Source organism: Odocoileus virginianus, unplaced genomic scaffold, assembly GCF_023699985.2.
Source record: "Odocoileus virginianus isolate 20LAN1187 ecotype Illinois unplaced genomic scaffold, Ovbor_1.2 Unplaced_Contig_20, whole genome shotgun sequence".
Classification (NCBI taxonomy): domain Eukaryota; kingdom Metazoa; phylum Chordata; class Mammalia; order Artiodactyla; family Cervidae; genus Odocoileus; species Odocoileus virginianus.
Genome location: NW_027224337.1, coordinates 1408066 through 1432535, shown reverse-complemented (window position 1 = coordinate 1432535; position 24470 = coordinate 1408066). Strand labels below are relative to the sequence as shown.

At 39.1% G+C, this 24470-nt stretch overlaps 1 protein-coding gene and 1 non-coding gene across 2 annotated transcripts; one reads left to right on the top strand and one right to left on the bottom strand.

The window, feature by feature from the left end:
• Positions 1-4804: 4804 nt before the first annotated feature.
• On the bottom strand, positions 4805-16562 carry LOC110127324 (olfactory receptor 2AG1-like). Its single transcript, XM_020877496.2, has 2 exons — positions 15457-16562; positions 4805-6066 (listed from the first exon to the last, which is right to left on the bottom strand). The coding sequence occupies exons 1-2, from the start codon at positions 15819-15821 to the stop codon at positions 5112-5114; spliced, it is 1320 nt and encodes a 439-aa protein (XP_020733155.2). The 5' UTR covers positions 15822-16562; the 3' UTR covers positions 4805-5111.
• Positions 10365-10470, top strand: LOC139034042 (U6 spliceosomal RNA). Its single transcript, XR_011486515.1, has one exon. It is a non-coding gene; the product is annotated as a U6 spliceosomal RNA (small nuclear RNA).
• Positions 16563-24470: the final 7908 nt, after the last annotated feature.

Here is a 24470-nt window from a genome sequence, read left to right as displayed (position 1 = left end):
CAAGAGAAGGAAGGATTTCTTGTTTTTCTTGCCTTTTCTGTATTCTTTTGCTCCCTTAAGATCATTAATTACTGAGACCTGCTCAAGGGCAAGCAATATGGCCTGACTTAGAGCACAAAATTGTTTAGGTGAAAAATGGCTTCTTCCTATGTCAAGAAAGCCATGCCTGGTTCTCTTTATACAGTGATCCCCTACCTAATCTGCTTACAGTTTTCCTTTATGTAAAATACTACTACTTGCTTTAGCGTAGTAGTCAGCAAACTTTTTCTGTAAAGGGGTAGAAACTAAATATATTTAGGCTTTGCAGGCCACACTGTCCCATCACAACTACTATTGCCGGGGGACAACAAGTCATAGACAATACAAAGATGAATGTGTTCCCATAAACTTCTCCAGGTGTGTTTATCAATCCCTGTTCTAACAGATAAATCTCAAATCTCAGTGATTTAACAAGCAGAAGCTTATTTTTAACTTATATAAATTCTAGTTGAGGGATGAGGTGGAAGATGTATAGACCTAGGTTGACAGAAGTTCTGCTATTTGCAGATTTCATGGTTATCTTCATGTCAATATCCAGAAAAATGAAGATTAAAAGGTTTTTCATTGGTAGGTTTTGTGCCTTAGAAGGAGCACACATCATATTCCATTGGTTGAAGTTCAACCACATGGTCCCGTATATGCACAGAAAGAAGAGGGACATGAACCTGAGGTGGACAGCCTGACATTAGACTGTGTTTTAACCATTAGATCTTTAAAAAGTCTAGAATTTATTTTAGAAGAATATATATATATTCATGTATTATGAATTAATATGGTACTATTTTCCTAAATATTTAGCCATTTTTTTCTAGTATCATGGTTACTCATCTTTTCCTATTAATATCAAATACACCATAAAATATACTAAATTTCAATATGAATATTGCATATTTATCAACTACTACACTTTGTTATATTTCAATTACTGAAGTTTTAGTTGGTAGGACATATCTCTTATATATCATCTATTCTACAATTTTCTACTTCTTAGCTTATCCAAATTCACTTTTAAAAATGCCATTAAAGTTTTGATAGTTATAACTTTGAATTTATAGGTTATTTAGCAAAAAACTAATATATTGTATTTAAGTAAAATAGTAATCTTTGTATGTACAAACATAGCATATTCCTCTATTTCATCAGCGAAGATATATACATGCACTTACATGCATATACATTGCTATTATAGAGACTATTCTATATTCATACCTCAATTTTTATGGAGAAGAAGCTATGACACACACATAGCAGAGTTCATGCTCTCATGGAATTTTCATTTTGGAAAGTGGAAACAGAGAGCGAGCAGGTAAACCAAGGTGTAAGAAAGTTTTACATAATGATAAATACAATGAAAAAAATTAAAACGCAGTGTGTGATAATGCCTTTTGGTTTGGGTGCATTACACTTCAATTAGTAACATTTTTGAGGAGTTAAGATTTTTAAGATGAGATGTGAATGACAAGAAATAGCAAGACAAGCAGATTTGACAGAAAAACATCACAGGCTAGGAGAATAGCTACTAACTGGCTCTAAAGCAGAAATAATTTTGAACCGTGTAATGGAACCGTGTAATGGACAATAAGAAGGTCAAAGGAGTTAGAGTGAATGTAAGAGAGCACAGTTTCTCTGTAGACTGGGTAGACACAGCAAGATCATGTGTATCCTTCTTGAAAAGTGAAATGCTCTGACATGTTTATGATGATCAACCTTAAACCATCATAAATAGTTTAAGGAGGGAGAAAGGGAGAAAGCAGATTATAGAGGGACAAGAATGGAAATAAGAAATAGCTACTGTGGAACTATAGGCAACTGATTATGGTAACTGGACTAAGATGCTTTGGGGAGAGACTGCAACAAGTGCCCACATTTGGAATGCATTGTATAGATGAAACCAGCAGGATTTACTGGAGTCAATAAGCAAAAAGAGAAGACAGTGTCTATTATTTGTTGTACTATAAATGGTAGCAGCACAGCATATTTAAGCTACTAGAGAATAAGTATGTGTTTGTATGTGCATGTGAGTCCTCCTTTTCAGCACAAATACATATCTGTAGACTCACACAACTACACATGTCAAACATACCTTTTGCAAGTGTAAGGATATTTCAATATAGCCTTGAGATAATGGAAAACCAGTCTTGTTTGTGTGCTCATTTATCATGAAATAATAAACATAGCTATTTACTTGCAGTCTTTGCTGGTGCCTTGTTTTTCTCTTTTACTCATTCTAGTATTTTTGGAATTTTAGGCAGCATTAAAAAGTCTTCATGTCAAAAAAAAAAAAAAAAAACAAGCAAAAATAAACAAATAAAAAACACCTGTTGGAGGGTCCAGACAGGGGAGTTTCCATGACGGCTGAAGTTTGGAAAAAGGAGGAGTGAACATGATGCAAATACATGCAAACCACTACTAGTGTGGGCATTACACTAGGCTGCTAACGTGATCTTTTAAGAAGGTCATGTGTGCTTGCTCAGTCGCATTCAACTCTTTGTGACCCACCAGACCATAGCCCAGCAGGCTCCTCTGTTCATGGAATTTTCCAAGCAAGAATACTGGAGCAGGTTGCCATTTCCTCCTCCAAGGGATCTTCCTGACCCAGGGACTGAACCTGTGTCTCCTGCATCTCCTGCATTGGCAGGCGGATTCTTTACCACTGAGCCACCTGGAAAACCCTTTTAAGAAGGTCAGCTGGTCTAAAATTTGTACAAAACTCAAGTCCTTGCCCCTGATAATTACATCTCATCAGCTGTATGGTCCTTGCTTAGACTTCCCAGTTGAAATTTTCTTTTTTGGGACCTTATATTGGTTCAATATGGATTCCTCCAAGTCAGAAGTCATGTCTGAAGTTTGCAAAACCTCCCTCCCCATTCAACACTGTAGTTAATTGGGAAAACAAAGAGTAAATTTTAAATACAATGTGATCAAATAACAAATGCTGGAAAGGGTGTGGAGAAAAGGGAACCCTCCTACACTGTTGGGGGGAATGTAAGTGCAGCCACTATAGAAAACAGTATAGAGATTCCCCCAAAAGAGAAAAATTGAATTACCATATGATTCAGCAAGCCCACTCTTGGGCATCTATCTGGACAAAACTACAAGTCAAAAAGATACATGCACCCCTTTGGTCATACCAGCACTATTCACAATAGCCAAGATGTGGAAATAAACCAAATGCCCATTAACAGATGAATGGGTGAAGATGTGGTATAGGTATATAATGGACTACTACACAGTCATAAAAAAGAATGAATTAATAATGAAGTATAATTACAATATTTAATTATGATATAAACTATAATTAAACAATTATATTGAATGCAACTAGTATTTTATTGATTATATACTTGGTTTAATATTAATAATTAATTATAAATATCATGTGCTGTGCTTAGTTACTCATTCATGTCTGACTCTTTGTGACCCCATGGACTTAATTAACAACTAATGAATTAATTCATTCTTTTTATGTCTGAGTAGTATTCCACCGTATATATGCGCCATACCTTCATCTGTTCATCTGTTAATGAGCATTTAGGTTACTTCCTTGTCTTGGCTATTGTGAGTAGTGCTGATACGAACATAAGAGTGCATGTATCTTTTTGACGCAGTTTTGTCCAGATAGGTGCCCAGGAGTGGAATTGTTGGAGCATATGGTAACTCAATTTTTTTTTTTAAGAACCACTATACTGTTTTGTATAGTGGCTACACTAACTACATTCCCACCAAAAGTGTAGGAGGGTTCTCTTTTCTCTACACCCTCTCCAGAATTTGTTATTTGATCATATTGTATTTAAAATTTACTCTTTGTTTTCCCAATTAACTACAGTGTTAAATGGGAAGAAGAGTTTTTGAAAACTTGGGACAGGACCTCTGACTTGCAGGAGTCCATACTGAACCAATATAAGGTCCCAAAAAAGAAAATTTCAACTGGAAACCTAAGCAAAGACCATACAGCAGGGACAAGGACCTTGAGTTTTGTACAAATTTTAGACCCACTAACCTTCTTAAAAGGGTGGTTATAGGAAGATGGGGGCTTCACTGATGGCTCAGATGGTAAAGAATCTGTCTGCAATGCAGGAGACTGGGTTTGATCCCTGGGTCAGGAAGACCCCCTGGAGAAGGGAATGGCTACCCACTCCATTATTCTTGCCTGGAGGATTCTATGGACAGAGGAGCCTGGTCAAACTACACAGTTTATGGGGTCACAAAGAATTGAACATGACTGAGTGACTAACACTTTCACTTTTGGAGACATGAGTTCAATCCCTGGGTCAGGAAGATCCCCTGGAGAAGGCAGGTGGCAACCCACTCCAGTGTTCTTGCCTGAAAATCCCATGGACAGAGGAGCCTGGTGGGCCACAGTCCAAAGGGTCGCAAAGAGTTGGATATGACTGAGCAGCCAAGCCCAAGCACATAACAGGAACACGGACGGAAATAGAGATTATAATACCAAGTGAAGTAGGTCAGAAAAAGAATAATACCATAGGATATCCCATATATGTGGAATCTAAAATATAACACAAATGAACCTACTTACAAAATAGAAACAGACTCACAGACACAGAGAACAGACTTCTGGTTGCCAAGGAAGAGGAAAGGAGGAGGAGGGATAGACTAGGAGTTTGGGGTTAGCAAATCAAACCATTACACACGGAATGAGTAAACAACAAGGTCTCACTGTATAGCAGAGGAAGTTATATTTAATATCCTTAGATAAGCCATAATGGAAAAGAATATAAAAATGAATATATATATGTATATAACTGAGTCATTTTGCTATATAGAGAAAATGAATACAACATTGTAAACCAACTATAATTCAATAAAAACAAATAAGTGAATAATTAAATAAATACAGTCTCATACATATCTCATAAATTACTTCACAGAAAGACAATTTAAAATAGCATTTGACAAGTAAAGCTACATTCTTCATTTTTCTATTAAAAGATATACTCTCCACTATGGTGCTTTTGCCATAAATATTTCACTTTTAGCAGAAAACTTCTGACTTTGAGGAGGAATGAATTTTGGTGTCAAGCTATAAGCTCTCCCAAGATGGTGAAGTGTGTTCACAGCATATATTTTCGTAGGACCCTCCTCAAGGCCCCCATAACCTCTTTATTCCTCAGGCTATAGATGAGGGGGTTCAGGGCTGGGGTGACAATCGTGTAGAAGACAGAGATGATGTTGTCCTGCTTGGGGCTGTGGAGGGAACTGGGCAGAACATACATGAAAGTGGCAGCTCCATAGAACATCCCGACCACAGTCAGGTGGGAAGAGCAGGTGACCAGGGCTTTCTGCCTCCCTTCATTTGAGGGCATGTGGAGCACAGTAAGTAGGATTAGTGTGTAGGAGGCAAGAATAGCAACAAGAGGTGGAATCAGGAAGGTCACACCAGTCACATACAACATGAGTTCATATCTAGAGGCATCTTCACAGGCCAACTTCAATAGAGGTGGAATTTCACAGAGTAGATGGTTGATATTCCGGGACATGCAGAAAGGGAAGTGCATAGTATACAGAGTATGACATAATGCATTCAAGGAAGCCAGGACCCAGGGTGTGACCATCATGAGCCAGCAGACCCTTGGTCTCATGAGGACCATGTAGTTCAGAGGATAACAAATGGCCACATACCTGTCATAGGCCATGAAAGCCAGTAGGAGGTCCTCTGCACCACCCACTGTCAGTGCCAGAAACATCTGAAAGGCACAGCCCCCAAAGGAGATGGTGTTTTCACTGAGCAGAAAATCTATGATGGCTTTGGGAGTGACAACAGACGTGAAAAGGAGGTCCATGAGAGAGAGCTGCCTGAGCAGGAGGTACATGGGCATGTGGAGCCAGACATCCACGGTGATGACCAGGAGCAGCAGGCCATTGCTGGTGAGGGCCAGCATGTACAAGACTGTCATTGTAGCACAGAGCAGCCCAGGAGACCCACTGTCATTCAGAATCCCCATCAGTATGAAGCCATGTCCCAGGGTGGAGTTCCAGTGCTCCATCCTGTGTTGTTTCATTAGTTGCCTGGAAACAAATGGATCCTTGGTGAATTTTTGTTAAGATGGCTCCATAGTTTTGTAACATCAGAGGCCCTGTAGGATGGCCAATCCAATGGTAACTGATTTTTCCTCTTGACCTATCAATTTCTGACTCTTTATATCTTGATAAAAAGAACCCATCTAGTTGGAGAATAAGCATCACAGTAATAGCTAAACAGTAAGAGGTCACTACATGAGAATATTATTCAGCATCTAAAACCTAAATATGTATCTCCCCAGAAAGATCAAATCACCTCTCTTCTAACAATAAAGCAATATTCTGACATCCATGCTTCTGATTTTTCTGGTACTTAGGTTTTAAGTATAATGTTTAATCAAATGATTTACATACCCAGTCAGTGTCCTGCATAGGCCTATTTTGAAAATGTAATACTAAAACAGGTACAGAAATGTGATTTCAATAAAGTATCTCAATATACTTCCCCAAATAACTTATGTTCACTTTGCTTACAGCATTCGAAACTGTAGTCACAGCCTCATGAGAAGAGACAAAGTATGTCCCACTTAGTTCACTGGACCAGGCTTTCACTCTATGAGCCTAAGAGGGAAGGGATGATAGACTGTCTGAGACTAGAGATTGGTGAGTTTGAGATACTGTCACTATTAAAGCTAAACCTTTAGGATTAATGCAAAAAAAAAAAAAAGGAGTTTTTTTTTTTTAAAGCAGGTTATGATAAAATGTCAGCCTGAGATTACTTAGAAATATGATAAAAAAAAAAAAAGAAATATGATAAAAAAAAATAAGGACCTACTCAGGAAATTCAGATTGTTTGTTTTGGGCAGAAGTGGTAAAAGATGTCAGAAGCAAAAGAGTTTGTGCTGTATGTTGTAATCAGGCTCAATAATCCTAGCTTCTTGCACCGTATCCAGAGCCCCTTCTCCCTCCCGCAAAGCCAGGGTATCCACACAAGACTGAGGAGCCACAAAGAGGAGGAAGATGAGTTCCTGTTCTGGAAGCTGCTCTTGGGGTGTGGTACCCAATCTCAGGGAGAAAACCAAAGAGGGATCTGAGGTTGACAGAAATCAGCCTCATGCATCTTGGGAACTGGGCAGGTAAATCCAACTCTGAACATAGGAATCTGTAAGTGAAACATATTTCTCTAAGTCATTTCCCTCTACCATGTCACAGATTCGACATTTACTGGTTTCTATTAGTCCCTATGGGGTTTACAGGATTTTAATGGTAAAAAGGTGTTAGAGCATGTGATAGACCTATCAGGTGCTTTTTAAAGTTCCTTTGGAGGCATTTATTATAATCTAAATGTAAATACGTTTATCAGAAGCCAGAAAAAGTACATGGGGTCTGAAGACAGGTCCTGATGTTTTCACCAGGAAGTAGATACCCTGGCCTGGGATGTTGCATAGAATCTTCCATCAGTCCTCACTGATTCCTCTTCATTTTTAGAAAGCCAAGAATAGAGGGAGTTGGGATGAGGTGTAGAGCCCAAGCACCAGAGATCCTGGAAGACAGAGTAGCTGAGGTTCTTAGGTCTGCACTGGGTTTCATCTTTTAAGAGGCTGCACACATCCCTGAAAGTGAGACAATATTCTTACCTCAGGTGGTTGAGAAACCCAGCTGCCTAACCACGCTGACTACCCAGGGGATTGTTTGAGGGTCAAGGAAGATCCAGTAGAAAAGAAGAAGGAAGGGGACTTCCCTGGTGGTCCAGTGGTTAAGATTCTGCACTTCCACTGCAAGGAGCATGGGTTCAATCCCTGGTCTGGGAACCAAGATCCCACATGCAGTACAGTGCAGTCAAAAGAGTTGAATAAATAAAATAAAGTAAAATAAATTTCCTATGAAGAGAAGGAAGATAAGACCTTTCCAGCAGTATTCAATTAGTAAAATTTTTGCTAAGTTGGATTAGAAGTCTGAGGAGTCTGACCAAGAGAAGTATAGGACTCCTATTCCTTCAGTTCCTCCGCAGATGTGCTCTGGAAATGTGGCACTTACAGACAGAGAGCTAATTGGCTCCTTGGGCCTTGGAAGTTTCTATAGAACAAGAATATGGCTTACCTCTTCTCAAACCTGTAGAGAATTAGGAGAAACTGCTTCTGTCACACAGCTCCTCAAATAAGTGGCTCATCTAGCCATGGTGCATTTGTCAGACAAAGTTCATGGGTACTGATGCTACTCTTGCTGAGGTCGGTGGGGGGAAAATGAAAGCAGTGGGAAGCTGGAGGAAGTAGATATTAGAAAGGCTGCTCAAAGGAGACCCAGCAATGACTGATCTCACTGTCCCTGGGGCCAATACCAAGCCAGGGCCTGTCCTGGGGGAAGCTGCCAAGTTTCCTCATCCCATAACCCCACCCCCTCTATTCTACCCCTGTGTTTAGAGGGGCATAGCCTAACCTCTCAGTTGAGATGGTCTCCCCTAGAAATGCTGGTCATAGCAACAGGATGGTAATGAATTCCTTTGGGCCTGTTTCCTGGTGCTGTATCCCTGCACTTTTCTCTCACTAAATGAGCTTGGAGGCCCTGGGTTTCTATGTCACCTAAGGGAGGCACTGATGGCCCGTTTCCAAATTACTGACAGAACTGAGCAGGAAGCTAAGGTTCCTTTCATGGCCAGCCAGCCCTCTACCCCAGAGTTAAGGTGGGTTTTAGGGCATCTGTGGAATGTTGCTTCTCACCTCCATAACCCTGGCCTCTCTTATCATCCTCTTAGACTGGACCATTTAATTCAATATGGCTGTGTTCTGTGAAGTCTGTAATAACCAGGTCTTCCCTTCATTGACCTTTGTGTGAAAGTCGCTCAGTTTTGTCCGACTCTTTGTGACCCAGGCCTGGGGGAATTACAATCCAAGCCAGAATTCTCCAGGCCAGAATATTGGAGAAGGTAACTGTCCCCTTCTCCAGGGTATCTTCCCAGCCCAGGATTCAAACCCAGGTCTCCTGCATTGCATGTGCATTCTTTACCGTCTGAGCCACCTCTGGCAATCTGTTGTATCCTCTACATAAGTATGTGTCTTTGATGTTATTATTGTCTGTTATTGTATGTTATTATGCAAATCTGTGAATATTGCACGGGAACAATAAAAAGAAATAGAGACAGTACTGAAGTTGGAGAATGTTAGTGTTAATGAAAATCTTTTAAATGCTCTCAGAGAAAAATGACAGATTTCCCACTGACAAAGACAAATACAGACAGAAGATAGCGGAGTTTTCACCGACAGTAATCAGACAAGAAAGAAACATCTTCAAAAGCAATGAGGGAACATATCTGCCCACTTAAAGTTCTCTCTATGCATAGATAAATTATCACTAGAGAGTGAAAACAAATTACAAACAGAAGCACAAGACTTTACCACCAAAGATGCCCCAATAAAATAATTTCAGCAAGGAAAAATGTGATGCCTAGGGATGTTTATAATACAGGAAGCAATAGTGAACACGGAAATTGACTCAATAAATGTGTTGCTAATTTTAACTGACCAATAATAAACATATTTGTATTTCAAAACAGCACAATTGAAATTCTTAACAAAAATCAAGATGGCAGGGGAGTTTTTCTATTGGTACTTAAAGAAGATTGTTGAAGTAGAATATTAAAAGCTTCATATATATTTATCTCCAATTATTATTTCCCACATTTTTTCATTTTTATGAAGGTACAATTTTCATACAGGAAAGTTCACCATTTTTAGTACATATTTTGCAGGTTTTGATAAATATATATAGCATATAAGCACCACCAAAATCAAAATAGAGAAGTTGTATTGACTCCCCAAATTCTGTTACCTTTTGGTATTCATATCCCACCCTCACCCAAACTCTTGCCAACTCTCTGATCTGTTTACTGTTGCTCCTATTTTCATGTTTTTCTGCATGTTATATGAATGGTTTCAGATATTTTGAATCTAGATCCTTTCACTTAACATAATATGTTTGAGATTCATCCAAATTCTGCTATTAATAGTCTGTTACCATTTTTTGCTGAGCAGTGTTCAGTTGTGTGGGTGTATCATAATTTGTTTATCCATTCACCAGTTAAAGGACATTTGTGTTGTTTCCAGTTTCTGTTGTTTGTGGAAAAAGTCATTCTAAATATTCACATATGGGTTTTTGAGTAAACATAAGTTGCTATTCACTTGGGTAAGTACCTAGTAGTGAGCTTGCTCAGTTATGATAAGTGTATTAAGTTGATCAGGAACTGTTTTCCACTGTGACTAATCCATTTTCATTCCCAATTTTATTCTCATTTTCATTCTGTTAAGTGATAAAATATAGAGTCTTTAAATTCTGATTAAAAGTGAAGAAAAGTGCTTACTTTGGCAGCACATATACTGAAATTGGAATGATACAGAAAAGATTAGTGTGGCCCCTGTGCAAGGATGACAAAAGATTCATGAAGTGTTCAAAATTTTTGTTCATTGCAATACTATTCACAAGTGCCAGGACATGGAAGCAACCTAAATGTCCATCGACAGATGAATGGATAAAGAAGGTGTAGTACATATATACTAATACAATGAAATATTAGCCATACACAGGAATTTGAGTTAATTCTAGTGAGACGGATGAACCTAGAGCCTGTTATACAGAGTGAAATAAGTCAGAAAGAGAAAAACAAATGTTGTATATTAACACATATATATGGTGTCTGGAAAAATGGTACTGATGAACCTATTAATACTTGTAGAGCAGTACTTTGGCCACCTCATGCGAAGAGTTGACTCATTGGAAAAGACCCTGATGCTGGGAGGGATTGGGGGCAGAAGGAGAAGGGGACGATAGAGGATGAGATGGCTGGATGGCATCACCGACTTGATGGACATGAGTTTGAATAAACTCCGGGAGTTTGTGATGGACAGGGAGGCCTGGCGTGCTGGGATTCATGGGGTTGCAAAGAGTCGAACACTGACTGAACTGAACCGAACTGAATAGAGATGCAGACACAGGGCACAGCGGGGGAAGCAGAAGCTAGGACGAACCGAGAGAGTAGTACTGAAACATACGTTACCACAGGTAAAACAGACAGCCGGTGGGAATTTGCTGTATGTCACGGGGAGCTCAGTTCAGTGTTCTGTGGCAACCTAGAGGGGTGGGGTGGGGAGGCAGGTGGCAAGAGGGAAGGGACGTATGTAAATCTATGGTGACTCATGCTGATGTGTGGCAGAAATCAACACAACATTGTAAAGCAATCATCCTGGTATTAGCATTTAAAGAAAAAAGAAGAGTTTGGGGTAATGAGTGGGGTCATTTAAGCAAGTAAACAAGGATGTGCAATTCAAGACAGAAAGTCATTTGGGGACACACACACATATACACACACAGAGTTGGAAACTGAAAATTAATGAGTTAAATCCTGACTATTTAGCAATTCTGGAAATATTCTTAAAATTATTTAAACTTTCTGAGATATGTAGATTATAAAGATTTATTGTCTCTTCTATGGAATGTAGCTGTTAATCTCTAGGCTCATTGGTAATCATTAGTAATGGTATTAAAATCCACATTTTATAAAATATATAAACAGTCATTTCTTTGCCAGACAGATGAGTCATACACCTCTGTCACTGTTTGCCAAGCACTACTCTAGGGCTGAGGGATTGAGTGAGGGCAGTCTGATTATGGTGGCATGAATCATGAATGGTAGAAAAGGATCAGAAGCTATAGGTACAGTTAAGTCTTTCAAGACTATTTGCTCTGAGAAATGTTCTGAGAAATGAAAGGGGGAATTTCTTTAAGATGGGAGATACTGGAGCATGTGTTTAACCTGTAGTAAATGTTCTTGTAAGGAGGGAGATGATATAGAGGGAAGCAAGAAATTCCAAGACCAATATCTTTGAGAAGTGAGAGTACTAACGAAGGATCTGGCCTCTGATGGCCTCTTTTTTATTTGACAATGGAATATGAGTCATAAAAAAAGCAATTCTGCCACTTATATAGCAATGTTGATGGACCTAGAGAATATGATGGACTCTTTTGAAAGAAAAAACACTAAGTGCAGACAGGCTGGTAAATGTGGTATTGGAAGATGAGGGAGTCCTATATGACACCTTCTCTTTTCTCAGTGATGCAAAGTCATAAGCTAAGAGTCAAGGGCATTTTTTAAAAGAATAACAGATTTATTAGGGTAGGGCAATAGCATACTATGTCCCTGGAATTTAAGACTGAATATTGCAAAAAGACATTATTTCCAAATCAGTGTATGAGTTACATATGATTGCAATTAATATACTAATAGGATTTTTTAGACATTTAACAGATAACTCAAAAGTTTATCAGGAGGAATAAAAAGATGATAAAACTTTAAGAAATATGAGGAAATATGGGAAAGGATACCCCTTACAAAACACAGACACTAGAGAACATACCCAGCAATACTCCCTACTACTCTACTTCTAAGAAGACAGTTTATAGTCAAGGGATTGTAAATAATAATGAGAAAATCCATGATAGGAGAGAGTTATTAAGGAAGCTAAAAGTAAAATCAGCTATTTAGAAACATATTAACTTAAAGTTTCACCATCCATCATGTACCACAAAAATTAATTACAGAGAAATTAAAGCTAAAGTCACTTGTGAGATTATTAAACAGATCTAAGAGAAATATGTAAATTTCTCTGAACAAAAAATGGGAATTGTAATGGCACAATTGCCTTAAAAATACAAAGGAAAATATGAATATGTGATACTACATAAATATTGTAGCACTTCTCTATCCAACATATTCCACTATATATCTAGGTAATAAACTAAAAATAAATGTTGGAACATGAATAACTGTCAAATTGTTGGGGCCTTTGTCTATAAAGAAAATGAAACCAAGTAAGTAATATAAATGAAAATATCTGTTACATTTTCATTGATATGTTTAATAAATTAGCAAAGAGAGTTCATATGATGAGACAGCCCTAGAAAGAGTACAGTGAGGCAGGCACTCCCACATAATGCTAGCCAGTATGCAGTTTCTAACTTTCTCATAAGCAGTCAGCTCTGGCTCTTTGTAACAAGAATTAAAAATTTTTTTCCCTATATCCAGTAATTTCACTTCTAGAAATTTGATCTACCATAAAATCATACATTCATGTAAGAAAATTTGGGGGAACAAAATTAAGTGTAAGCAAATCCCTAAATACATTATATATGATTCAAATGATGATACTACATAGTCATTTATATTGATCATTTATCAAGACTATTTACTAGTTATTCATATAACAGCCAGCATATATTAAGCACTATTTGCCAGGCTCTGGTCTAAGTGCGTAATTATCTATTCAAGTCCCTACAAAACATCATGAAGTTATCGTAAATCCTATTATTATCATCACTTTTCAGATGAGCAAACTGAGACACAAATGGTTCAATTTAATGTTCACAAATGACAAAGTGACAGCAGAGACGACACTCAGCACTCTGACCTCCTCCCTCCCTCCTCCTCTTCTCTCCACCCCTACACTGTAGCGTTCCCTCTTCACAAGGAAGAAGCTTCACCAAATTTTAAACAACAATAAAGCAAGACCTTAACCAACATATACAGAACTATTTGGTAAATTGCATGCATGAATAACCCAAAAAAGTGAATGCCAAACTTGAGAGTCCCTTGGATTGCAAGAGGATCCAAGCAGTCCATCCTAAAGGAGATCAGTCCTGAATATTCATTGGAAGGACTGATGCTGAAGTTGAAGCTCCAATACCTTGGCCACCTGATGAACTGACTCATTTGAAAAGACCCTGATGCTGGGAAAGATTGAAGGCAGGAGGAGAAGGGGATGACAGAGGATGAGATGGTTGGATGGCATCACTGACTTAATGGACATGAGTTTGAGTAAACTCCAGGAGTTGGTGATGGACAGGGAGGTCTGGTGTGCTGTGGTCCATGGGGTTGCAAAGAGTTGGACACGACTGAGCGACTGAACTGAACTGAAACTTTATAGGTGATTTTTGCTTCTTTCTAAATTTTATGTTTTTATAATGAATTTGGATTATAGTTTCATCGATTAGCTTTTGCCTTTGCATTATGGTTGATCTAAATAGATTAAGTAATTTAAGATAGTTCTGTAAGAAAAAATATTTCTGAATCTTTACAAAGCCCTATCCGTAAAAATAATTCCAATGATGTGAGCAGGAGTACTTTGTCACCTCTTAACTGAATAGACTGAAGTTACCAGATTTGTCCAAAACAGTCCCACACTGATAAATCAAATGACAGAAATAAGGCATAATTAAGGTAGCTAGAAAATTTTATATATAGACAGAGAATTTATATATATATATATGTATATCCCTCCTTTCATGTGGACACAGAGATATACATATACTCACTTCACAATTGTTTTGATGTTTTGAAAATTTTCTGTATCTATATAAACTACATATTTAAAAAATTCAAGCAATATATACAATAGATGTATCTATGGCTGTATCTCTAACCCTAATTTCAAATTGAGGAATTCCACATTCAGTTTTATTGGTTTATATCTTTTAATTTTTAATTAAGTCACTATTAAATTTTCCCATTTGGATTTTTCCATTATCTCAACAAAAACTGTCCTTTGAAACTGAAGTAGATGCATAGACACAAACTGATTCTTCTTTCCAAATAATTATTTGAACAACAGCTACATAACAGACAAGAAGTTCAGTATATCTTCTGAGGATTCTTATTCCTGCAACAGTCTAAGAATCTTGTTCAAACAAGTGAAGTATTCCTCTGATTTTAAGAGGCTATTGGAGTTTGCTCAGACTAAATCTACTGCTATTGATCATTGATACATGATATTGATTGAAACTTAGTCCCCTACCATGTCTATTTTGTAACTGTGTCAGGAGTGTGTCCACAGCATGTATTTTTGTAGGACCCTTCTCAAGGCCCCCATAACCTCTTTATTCCTCAGGCTGTAGATGAGGGGGTTCAGGGCTGGGGTGATAATCGTGTAGAAGACAGAAATAATGTTGTCCTGCTTGGGGCTGTGGAGGGAACTGGGCAGAACATACATGAATGTGGCAGCTCCATAGAACATCCCGACCACAGTCAGGTGGGAAGAGCAGGTGACCAGAGCTTTCTGCCTCCCTTCATTTGAGGGCATGTGGAGCACAGTAAGTAGGATTACTGAATAGGAGACAAGTATAGCAACAGAAGGGGGAATCAGAAAGGTCACACCCATCATATACACCATGAGTTCATATCTGGAAGTATCTGCACAGGCCAACTTCAACAAAGGTGGGATCTCACAGAGCAGGTGGCCGATCTCCCGGGACATGCAGAAGGAGAAGTGCATGATATACAAAGTATGACCTAAAGCACTCAGGGAAGCCAGGACCCAGGGTGTGGCCACCATGAGCCAGCAGACCCTCGGCCTCATGAGGACCATGTAGTTCAGAGGATGACAAATGGCCACATACCTGTCATAGGCCATGAAGGCCAGTAGGAGGTCCTCTGCACCACCAAGGGTCAGTACTAGAAACACCTGAAGGGCACAGCCCCCAAAGGAGATGGTGTTTTCACTGAGCAGAAAATCCACGATGGCCTTGGGAGTGACAACAGACGTGAAGAGGAGGTCCATGAGAGAGAGCTGCCTGAGCAGGAGGTACATGGGCACTTGGAGCCGGGCATCCATTGTGATGACCAGGAGCAGCAGGCCATTGCTGGTGAGGGCCAGTGTGTATAGGACCGTCATTGTAGCACAGAGCAGCCCAGGAGACCCACTGTCATTCAGAATCCCCATCAATACGAAGCCACTTCCCAGGGTGGAGTTCCAGTGCTCCATTCTGTGTTGTTTCTTTAGTTGCCTGGAAACAAATGGATCCTTGGTGAATTTTTGTTATGATGGTCTCATAGTTTTATACCATCAGAGTTCCCATAGGATGGCCAGCATGAATCCAGTGAGATGATGCCTTTCCCACTGGTAACTGATATTTTCTCTTAATCTCTCAGTTTCTGACTCTTTTAATTATATCTTGATAAACAAAGAACCCATTTAATTGGAGAACAAACATTAGTATAAGAACCTATCTAATTGGAAAATAAACATCACTATAAGAGCTAAACATTAAGAGATTACTACATGAGGATTATTCAGGACATCAAACCTGAACATGTCTCCCTAGAAAGTCAAATCATCTCTTTCACAACAATAAAGAAATATTCTACTACACATGCTCCTGATTTTTTCTGGTACCTATGTTTTAAGTAGAATGTTTAATCAATAATTTACATACTGAGTCAGTGTTCTGCATAAGTCTGTTTTGATTGATTTTCTGAAACAGGCACAGAAATATGATTTCAATAATGCACCTCAATATACTTCTCTACATAACTTGTGTTATTAATCCTGCCTTCTCACGTTTGCTTAAACTCAGATCCCCAATCTCCCTTTGACAGGGACAGGGTATCCACATTGGATTGAATGGCCACACAGAAGGAGAAGAAGAGCTCTTGATCTGGAAATGGCTCTTGGAATGTTGTACCCAATCTCAGGGAGAAAATAGAGACAGGCACCTGAGAATGACAGAAATCAGTGTCGCTCAGCATAGGAACTGGGTAGATTAATCCAATTTTGAACACAGTGAAGCATATTTCTAAAAATCACTTTCCTTTATTGTGTCCTATATTTTTGACATTTCACTAATTTCCATCAACCTCTACAAGGTCCACAGAATTTTGATGATAAAAGTTATTATCGCATATCACAGACCTTTCATCTACTCTTAAATGTGCCTTTGGAGGCATTTATTGTAATGTAGGTGCAAACATTTTTATCAAAGGTCAGCAAACTCTATGGAGTTTAAAAACAGGCCCTGACGCTTCCACCAGGAAGCAGATACCCTGGTCGGAGATATAACTTAGAATCTTACTGCAGACTGTAAGATTCACTGATTACTCTTCATGTTTAGAAAATCAAGTATATAGGAGTTTGGGTTGGGGTACAGACCAAAGCACCATAGAACTTGGAAGTCAGAGTAGCTGAAGTTCATATGTCTGTACTGGGCTCCATTTCTCAACTCAGCATTCCTAGAAGCTGCACACTTTCCTGAAAGTGAGACAATACACTTACTGTGGGAAGCCAGCTTCCTGACCACACAGTCTATCCTGGAGATAGTCTGAGAGTCAAGGAAGTTCCAGCAGAAATGGAGAAGGAAGATAGGCACTTTCTAGCAATATTCAGTTAGTTTCTTGCTAAGTAGAGTTAGAAGTCTGAGGTATCTGACCAAGGTAGGTGTCAGGCTTCTCTTATTCCTTCAATTCTTCTGGAGGTCTTCTCTGGAAATGCAATAAATGCAGAAAGAACATCAATACAGTCCTTGGATAGTTTCTATGAAGCAAGAAGATAGCTTTCCTGTTCTCACGCCTGTGGAGAATTGTAAGAAGCTGCTTCTGTCACACAATTCCCCAAGTAGGAGGCCCATCTAGCTCTGGAGAATTTGTCTGACTGAGTTGATGGGTACCAATGCTCAGACTTTCATTTACTCTTGCTGAGGAATGGGAGAAAAATGAAAGCAGTGGGAATCTGGAGGAAGTAGATATTAATTAGAATGGCTGCTCAAAGGAGACACTGCAATGACTGACCTCACTGTCTCTGGAGCCAACACCAAGCTAAGGCCTCTCCTGGGGGAGGCTGCGTGGTTTCCTCATCCACGACCCCACTTCCTTTACTCTCTTCTACCCCTGTGTTCAGAAGGACTCAGCCTCTCAGCTGAAATGGCCTCCCCTGGAAATGTTGGTCCAGGACACAGGGTGGGAATCAATCCCTTTGGGCCTGTTTCCTGGTCCTGTATCCCCGCACTCTTCTCTCACTAAATGAGCTTGGAGGCCCTGGGTTTCTATGTTACCTAAGGGAGGCACTGATGGTGCATTTCCAAATTACTGACTGAATTGAGCAGGAAGCAAAGGTCACTTTCATGGTCATCAGTCCTCTGCCACAAATTTAAGGTGGGTTTGGGGGCATCTGTAGCATCTTGCTTTTCGTCTCCACTCCCCTGGCTTCCTGACAAAAGATTAATCTCCAAAATATACAATCAGTTCATGCAGCTCAATATCAGAAAAACAAACAACCCAATCAAAAAGTGGGCAGAAGACCTAAACAGACATTGTCTCCAAAGAAGACATACAGATGGCTAATAAATACATGAAAAAAAAAAAGCTCAATATCACTTATTATTAGAGAAATGTGAACCAAAACTACAATGAGGTTATCAATTCACACCAGTCAGAATGGCCAATCATCAAAAAAATCTACAAACAGTAAATGCTAGAGAGGGTGTGGAGAAAGGGAACCCTCTTGCACTGTTGGTGGGAATATAAATTGATACAGCCACTATGGAGAACAGTATGGAGATTTCTTTTAAAAACTAGGAAAAAAAACCTATCATGTGATCCAGCAATCCCACTACTGGGGATATACTCTGAGAAAATCACAATTCTAAAAGACATATACCCCAATATTCATTGTAGCACTATTTACAATAGCCAGGACATGGAAGCAACCTAGATGTCCATCAACAGATGAATGGATAAAGAAGGTGTGATACATATATATTAACATAATGGAATATTAGCCATAAAAAAGGAGTGAATTTGAGTCAGTTCTAGTGAGGTGGATGAACCTAGAGTGTTACATGGAGTGAAGTAAGTCAGAAAGAGAAAACAAATGATGTATATGACTGCATATATACATATATATATACATATATATATATATATATATATATATGGATAGCCCTTGAAACAAGCACTCTTTGCTGAATAAAAATCTGGAGAAATATTTTAATTTCACATTTTGTATTATACTTCAACCTACAAATAATATACCATATTTGCACAGTTTCACAATTTTGAGTGGGTGCACAGGGGACAGAAAAGTGAATTTGTGCAAAATTACATTGATATTTCTCAGTGCTCCTTAAAATCACTACATGTATAAAAAATGTTTAACTACTAGCTAATGAGAGGTATGTAGAAAACTACATTTCACATTTGTTAGTGGCAGATATTTTAGCATTCAAAGTAATATCTGATATGCCAAACAACATTATTATAAATGAATAAATCTGGGCTATCCTCAAAAACCAGAATTTTGTTCTTACTGAAAGATTGTTGCTGAACCACAAAAGAGACGCCAGGATTCTTGGCCTCCGGAGGAAAGAAATTCAATCTGGGTCCAGTGACAAGGCTTGATAGCTCAGAGCTCTTGTGTAATAAAGTTTTATTAAAGTATAAAAGAGAGAGAAAGCTTCTGACATAAACATCAGAAGCGGGCAGAAAGAGTGTCTCCCTGCTAGTCTTTAGCTACTAGCAATCTGCTAATTAGAGAAAGGAAATGTCTCAAAACTCAGAGACTGGCACCAGGCCCCTCACCCACAACATGCATTTTGAGATAACAATGGCACAAGGGGAGCTGTCCCTTGCCAGAAAAATGAGTGACTTGAATCTTGAAGAAAGGCAGGTTTCCAAGCAAATACAGTCTCATTAACATAGCTAACGAGAACATTTGCATGAATAAAACACACCAGTTTATTAAGTGGGTTCTAAGTCTTAAGCAGAACCATCTTGAAGATTGAGTCCAGGGTTCATTAACATAGTTCATTAACATAGCTTAAGACAAACAGTTCCATAAGAAAAACACATCCCTGAGCTCAAGGTCTGAGAAAAGTTAAGCTCAGGTTGAACCCAGTGTCTTCATGGCAACACCAAATTTTAAAAGCAACCTCTTTTAAAATTTGTATGTGAAAGTGTAGTCGCTACCATCTTTCTAAAGTCCATATATATGTGTTAGGATACTGTAATGGTCTTTATCTTTCTGGCTTACTTCGCTCTGTATAATGGGCTCCAGTTTCATCCATCTCATTAGAACTGGGTGGAGAGGGAGGTGGGAGGGGGGACTGGGATGGGGAATACATGTAAATCCATGGCTAATTCATTTCAATGTATAACAAAAACTACTGTAATGATGTAAAGTAATTAGCCTCCAACTAATAAAAATAAATGCTTATTATTAAAAAAAAAAAAAAAGAAAAGAAAGTGTAGTCGCTCAGTCATGTCTGACTCTTTGTGACCCCATGGACTGAAGCCTACTAGGCTCCTCAGTCCATGGGATTTTCCAGGCAAGAATACTGGAGTGGGTTGCCATTTCCTTCTAACACTTGTAGTCTGTTTCCTCCTGGTGCTTAAGAGAGAGATTAAAAAACGTCTGACACTTGAAGCATATTTACTCCCTTTGGAGACCCCTGGCCTTCCTGTCTGTTATTACTCTCTCATTACCAAAAATCAGAGGAAGAAGAACTAAATAACAAATGAGCCTAGATTTGGGAGTATAATTGTCATATTTCCTCTTAAGGTTTTGAATTTTTAATATTTAAAAATTCTACTTTATGTCTCAAACTGGACATGGAACAAAAGACCGGTAACAAATTGGGAAAGGCGTACATCAAGGTTGTATATTGTTAACTTCAGTCGATCAGTGTCCTACTCTTTTCGACCCCATGGACTGCAGCACACCAGGCCTCCTTGTCCATCACCAACTCCCCCGGAGTTTACTCAAGTCCATTGGGTCCATCATGCCATCCAACCATCTCATCCCACCTCTGTTGTCCCCTTCTCCCTCCTTAAATCTTTCCCAGCATCAGGGTGTTTTCAAATGAGTCAGTTTTTCTCATCAGGTGGCCAAAGTATTGGAGTTTCAGCTTCAGCATCAGTCCTTCTAAAGAATATTCAGGACTTGATTTCCTTTAGGATGGACTGGTTGGATCTCCTTGCAGTCCAAGGGACTCTCAAGAGTCTTCTCCAACACCACAGTTCAAAAGCATAAATTCTTCGGTGCTTTTCTTTATAGTCCATCTCTCGCATCCATGCATGACTACTGGTAAAACAATAGATTTGACTAGACAGATCTTTCCTAGCAAAGTAATGACTCTGCTTTTTAATATGCTGTCTATGTTGGTCACAACTTTCCTTCCAAGGAGTAAGCATCTTTTACTTTTATGGCTGCAGTCACCATTTGCAGTGATTTTGGAGCACAAAAAAAGTAAAGTCTCTCACTGTTTCTGCAGTTTCCCCATCTATTTGCCATGAAGTGATGGGACCAGATGCCACGATCTGTTTCCTGAATGCTGAGTTTTAAGAAAACTTTTTCACTCTCCTCTTTCACTTTCATCAAGAGGCTCTTTAGTTCCTCTTCACTTTCTGCCATAAGGGTGGTGTCATCTGCATATCTGAGGTTATTGATATTTCTCCTGGCAATCTTGATTCCAGCTTGTGCTTCATTCAGCCCAGTGTTTCTCATGATGTACTCTGCATAATAGTTAAATAAGCAGGGTGATAATGTACAGCCTAGACATACTCCTTTCCCGATTTGGAACCAGTCTGTTGTTCCATGTCCAGTTTTCACTGTTGCTTCTTGACCTGCATACAGATTTCTCAGGAGGCAGGTCAGGTGGTCTGGTATTCCCATTTCTTTCAGAATTTTCCACAGTTTGTTGTGATCCACACAGTCAAAGGCTTTCACATAGTCAATAAAGCAGAAGTAGATGTTTTTCTGGAATTCTCTTGCTTTTTCTATGATCCAGCGAATGTTGGCAATTTGATTTCTGGTTCCTTTGCCTTTTCTAAATCCAGCTTGAACATCTGGAAGTTCAGAGTTCACGTACTGTTGAAGTCTGGCTTGGAGAGTTTTGAGCATTACTTTATTAGCCTGTGAGATGAGTGCAATTGTGCAGTAGTTTGAGCATTCTTTGGCATTGCCTTTCTTTGGGATTGGAATGAAAACTGAGCTTTTCCAGTCCTGTGGCCACTGCTGAGTTTTCCAAATTTGCTGGCATATTGAGTGCAGCACTTTCACAGCATCATCTTTTAGGATTTGAAACAGCTCAACTGGAATTCTATTACCTCCACTAGCTTTGTTCGCAGTGATGCTTCCTAAGGCCACTTGACTTTGCATTCCAGGATGTCTGGCTCTAGGTGAGTGATCACACCATTGTGATTATCTGGGTTGTGAAGATCTTTTTTATATAGTTCTTCTGTGTATTCTTGCCACCTGTTCTTTTTTTTTAATCTTTATTTATTTATTATTTTATTTTATTTTTTTCATTTATTTTTATTAGTTGGAGGCTAATTACTTTACAATATTGTAGTGGTTTTTGTCATACATTGACATGAATCAACCATGGATCTACACATATTCCCCATCCTGATCCCCCCTCCCACCTCCCTCTCCACCCGATCCCTCTGGGTCTTCCCAGTGCACCAGGCCCAAGCACTTGTCTCATGCATCCAACCTGGGCTGGTGATCTGTTTCACCCTAGATAATATACATGTTTCAATGCTGTTCTCTTGAAACATCCCACCCTCGCCTTCTCCCACAGAGTCCAAAAGTCTGTTCTATACATCTGTGTCTCTTTTTTGTTTTGAATATAGGGTTATCATTACCATCTTTCTAAATTCCATATATATGTGTTAGTATACTGTAATGGTCTTTATCTTTCTGGCTTACTTCGCTCTGTATAATGGGCTCCAGTTTCATCCATCTCATTAGAACTGATTCAAATGAATTCTTTTTAATTTGCCACCTGTTCTTAATATCTTCTGCTTCTGTTAGGTCCACACCATTTCTGTCCTTTATTGTGCCCATCTTTGCATGAAATGGTCCCTTGGTATCGTTGTAGCCACGTATTCTGGGAAACAAACTCAGTTCGAAGGACAATGCAGATAGTGGAGTGCAGTTTATTACACCTGTGGGCCCAAGACAGAGTCTTCCCTTAGCAAAGGATCCTGACCAATTTTGGGGAAAACCTTATATACCCTACGTATATGTGCTCAAACCCACCTCTCCAAATTCTCTGAAAATAGTCTGAACAAAGGAAAAGAAAGATACAATCAAAGTTAACCCATGATTCGTATGCCTTAAGCCTAGGTAGTTAACAGTGGACAATTATCAATAGGCCTGTGGTCATACCCCAATAAGCATAATAGAATTTATGATTCTATTTGGTTACACAGATAATTAGGGTATTCTTTTAGGTGACAGAGAGTCTAGGTATGAGCCCTGGGGCTCTTCCATCCAGGGGGTCTGGTTTTCCAGTTTGTATGTCATTTCCATAGATACAGGGCATATAGCTCAAAGTCCACAGTCCGGCCCAAGATGGAGTCCTGCTTTCAAGATGGAACCTGTTCTGTCTGTTTCCTCCTTCAGTATTTCTGATTTTCTTGAAGAGATCTCTAGCTCTTTCCCATTCTACTGTTTTCCTCTATTTCTTTGCACTGATCACTGAGGAAGGCTTTCTTATCTCTCCTTGTTATTCTTTGGAACTCTGCATTCAAATGGGTGTATCTTTCCTTTTCTCCTTTGCCTTTCTCTTTCTTCTCTTCACAGCTATTTGTGAGTCCTCCTTAGAAAACCATTTTGCCTTTTTGCCCTTCTTTTTCTTTGGGATGATCTTGATCCTTGCCTCCTGTACAATGTTATGAACCTCCATCCATAGTTCTTCAGACACTCTATCAGATCTAATTCCTTGAATCTATTTGTCACTTCCACTGTATAATCATAAGGGATTTGATTTAGGTCATACCTGAGTGGCCTAGTGATTTTCCCTACTTTCTTCAATTTAAATCTGAATTTTAATAAGGAGTTCATTATCTGAGTCACAGTCAGCTCCTGGTCTTGCTTTTGCTGACTGTATAGAACTTCTCCATCTTTGGCTGCAAAGAATATAATCAATCTGATTTCATTGTTGACCATCTGGTGATGTCCACGTGTAGAGTCTTCTCTTTTGTCGTTGGGAGATAGTGCTTGCTATGACGAGTGTGTTCTCCTGGCGAAACTCTATTAGCCTTTGCCCTGCTTCATTCTGTACTCCAAGGCCTGATTTGCCTGTTACTCCAGGTGTTTCTTGACTTCCTACATTTGCATTCCAGTTCCCTATAATAAAAGGACATCTTTTTGGGGTGTTAGTTCTAGACAGTCTTGTAGGTCTTCATAGAACCGTTCAACTTCAGCTTCTTCAGCATTACTGGTCGGGGCATATACTTGGATTACTGTGATACTGAATGAACAGAGATCATTCTGTCATTTTTGAGATTGCATCCAAGTACTGCATTTCAGACTCTTTTGTTGACTGTGATGGCTACTCCATTTCTTCTAAAGGATTCTTGCCCACAGTAGTAGATATCATGGTCATCTGAGTTAAATTCACCCATTCCAGTCCATTTTAGCTTGCTGATTCCTATGTCAACGTTCACTCTTGCCATCTGCTGTTTGACCACTTCCAATTTGCCTTGATTCATGGGCCTAACATTCCAGGTTCTATGCAATATTGCTCTTTACAGCATTAGGCTTTACTTCTGTCACCCATCACATCCATAACTGAGTGTTGTTTTTTCTCTGGCTCTGTCTCTTCATTCTTTCTGGAGTTATTTCTCCACTGAT

Coding starts and splice junctions, on each gene's coding strand:
- LOC110127324 (XM_020877496.2), bottom strand. CDS start 15,821: ATGGAGCACTGGAACTCCACCCTGGGAAGTGGCTTCGTATTGATGGGG. Junction 6,067..15,456: donor GCCTTCATGGCCTATGACAG/GTATGTGGCCAT, acceptor ATTTGTTTCCAG/GCAACTAATGAAACAACACA.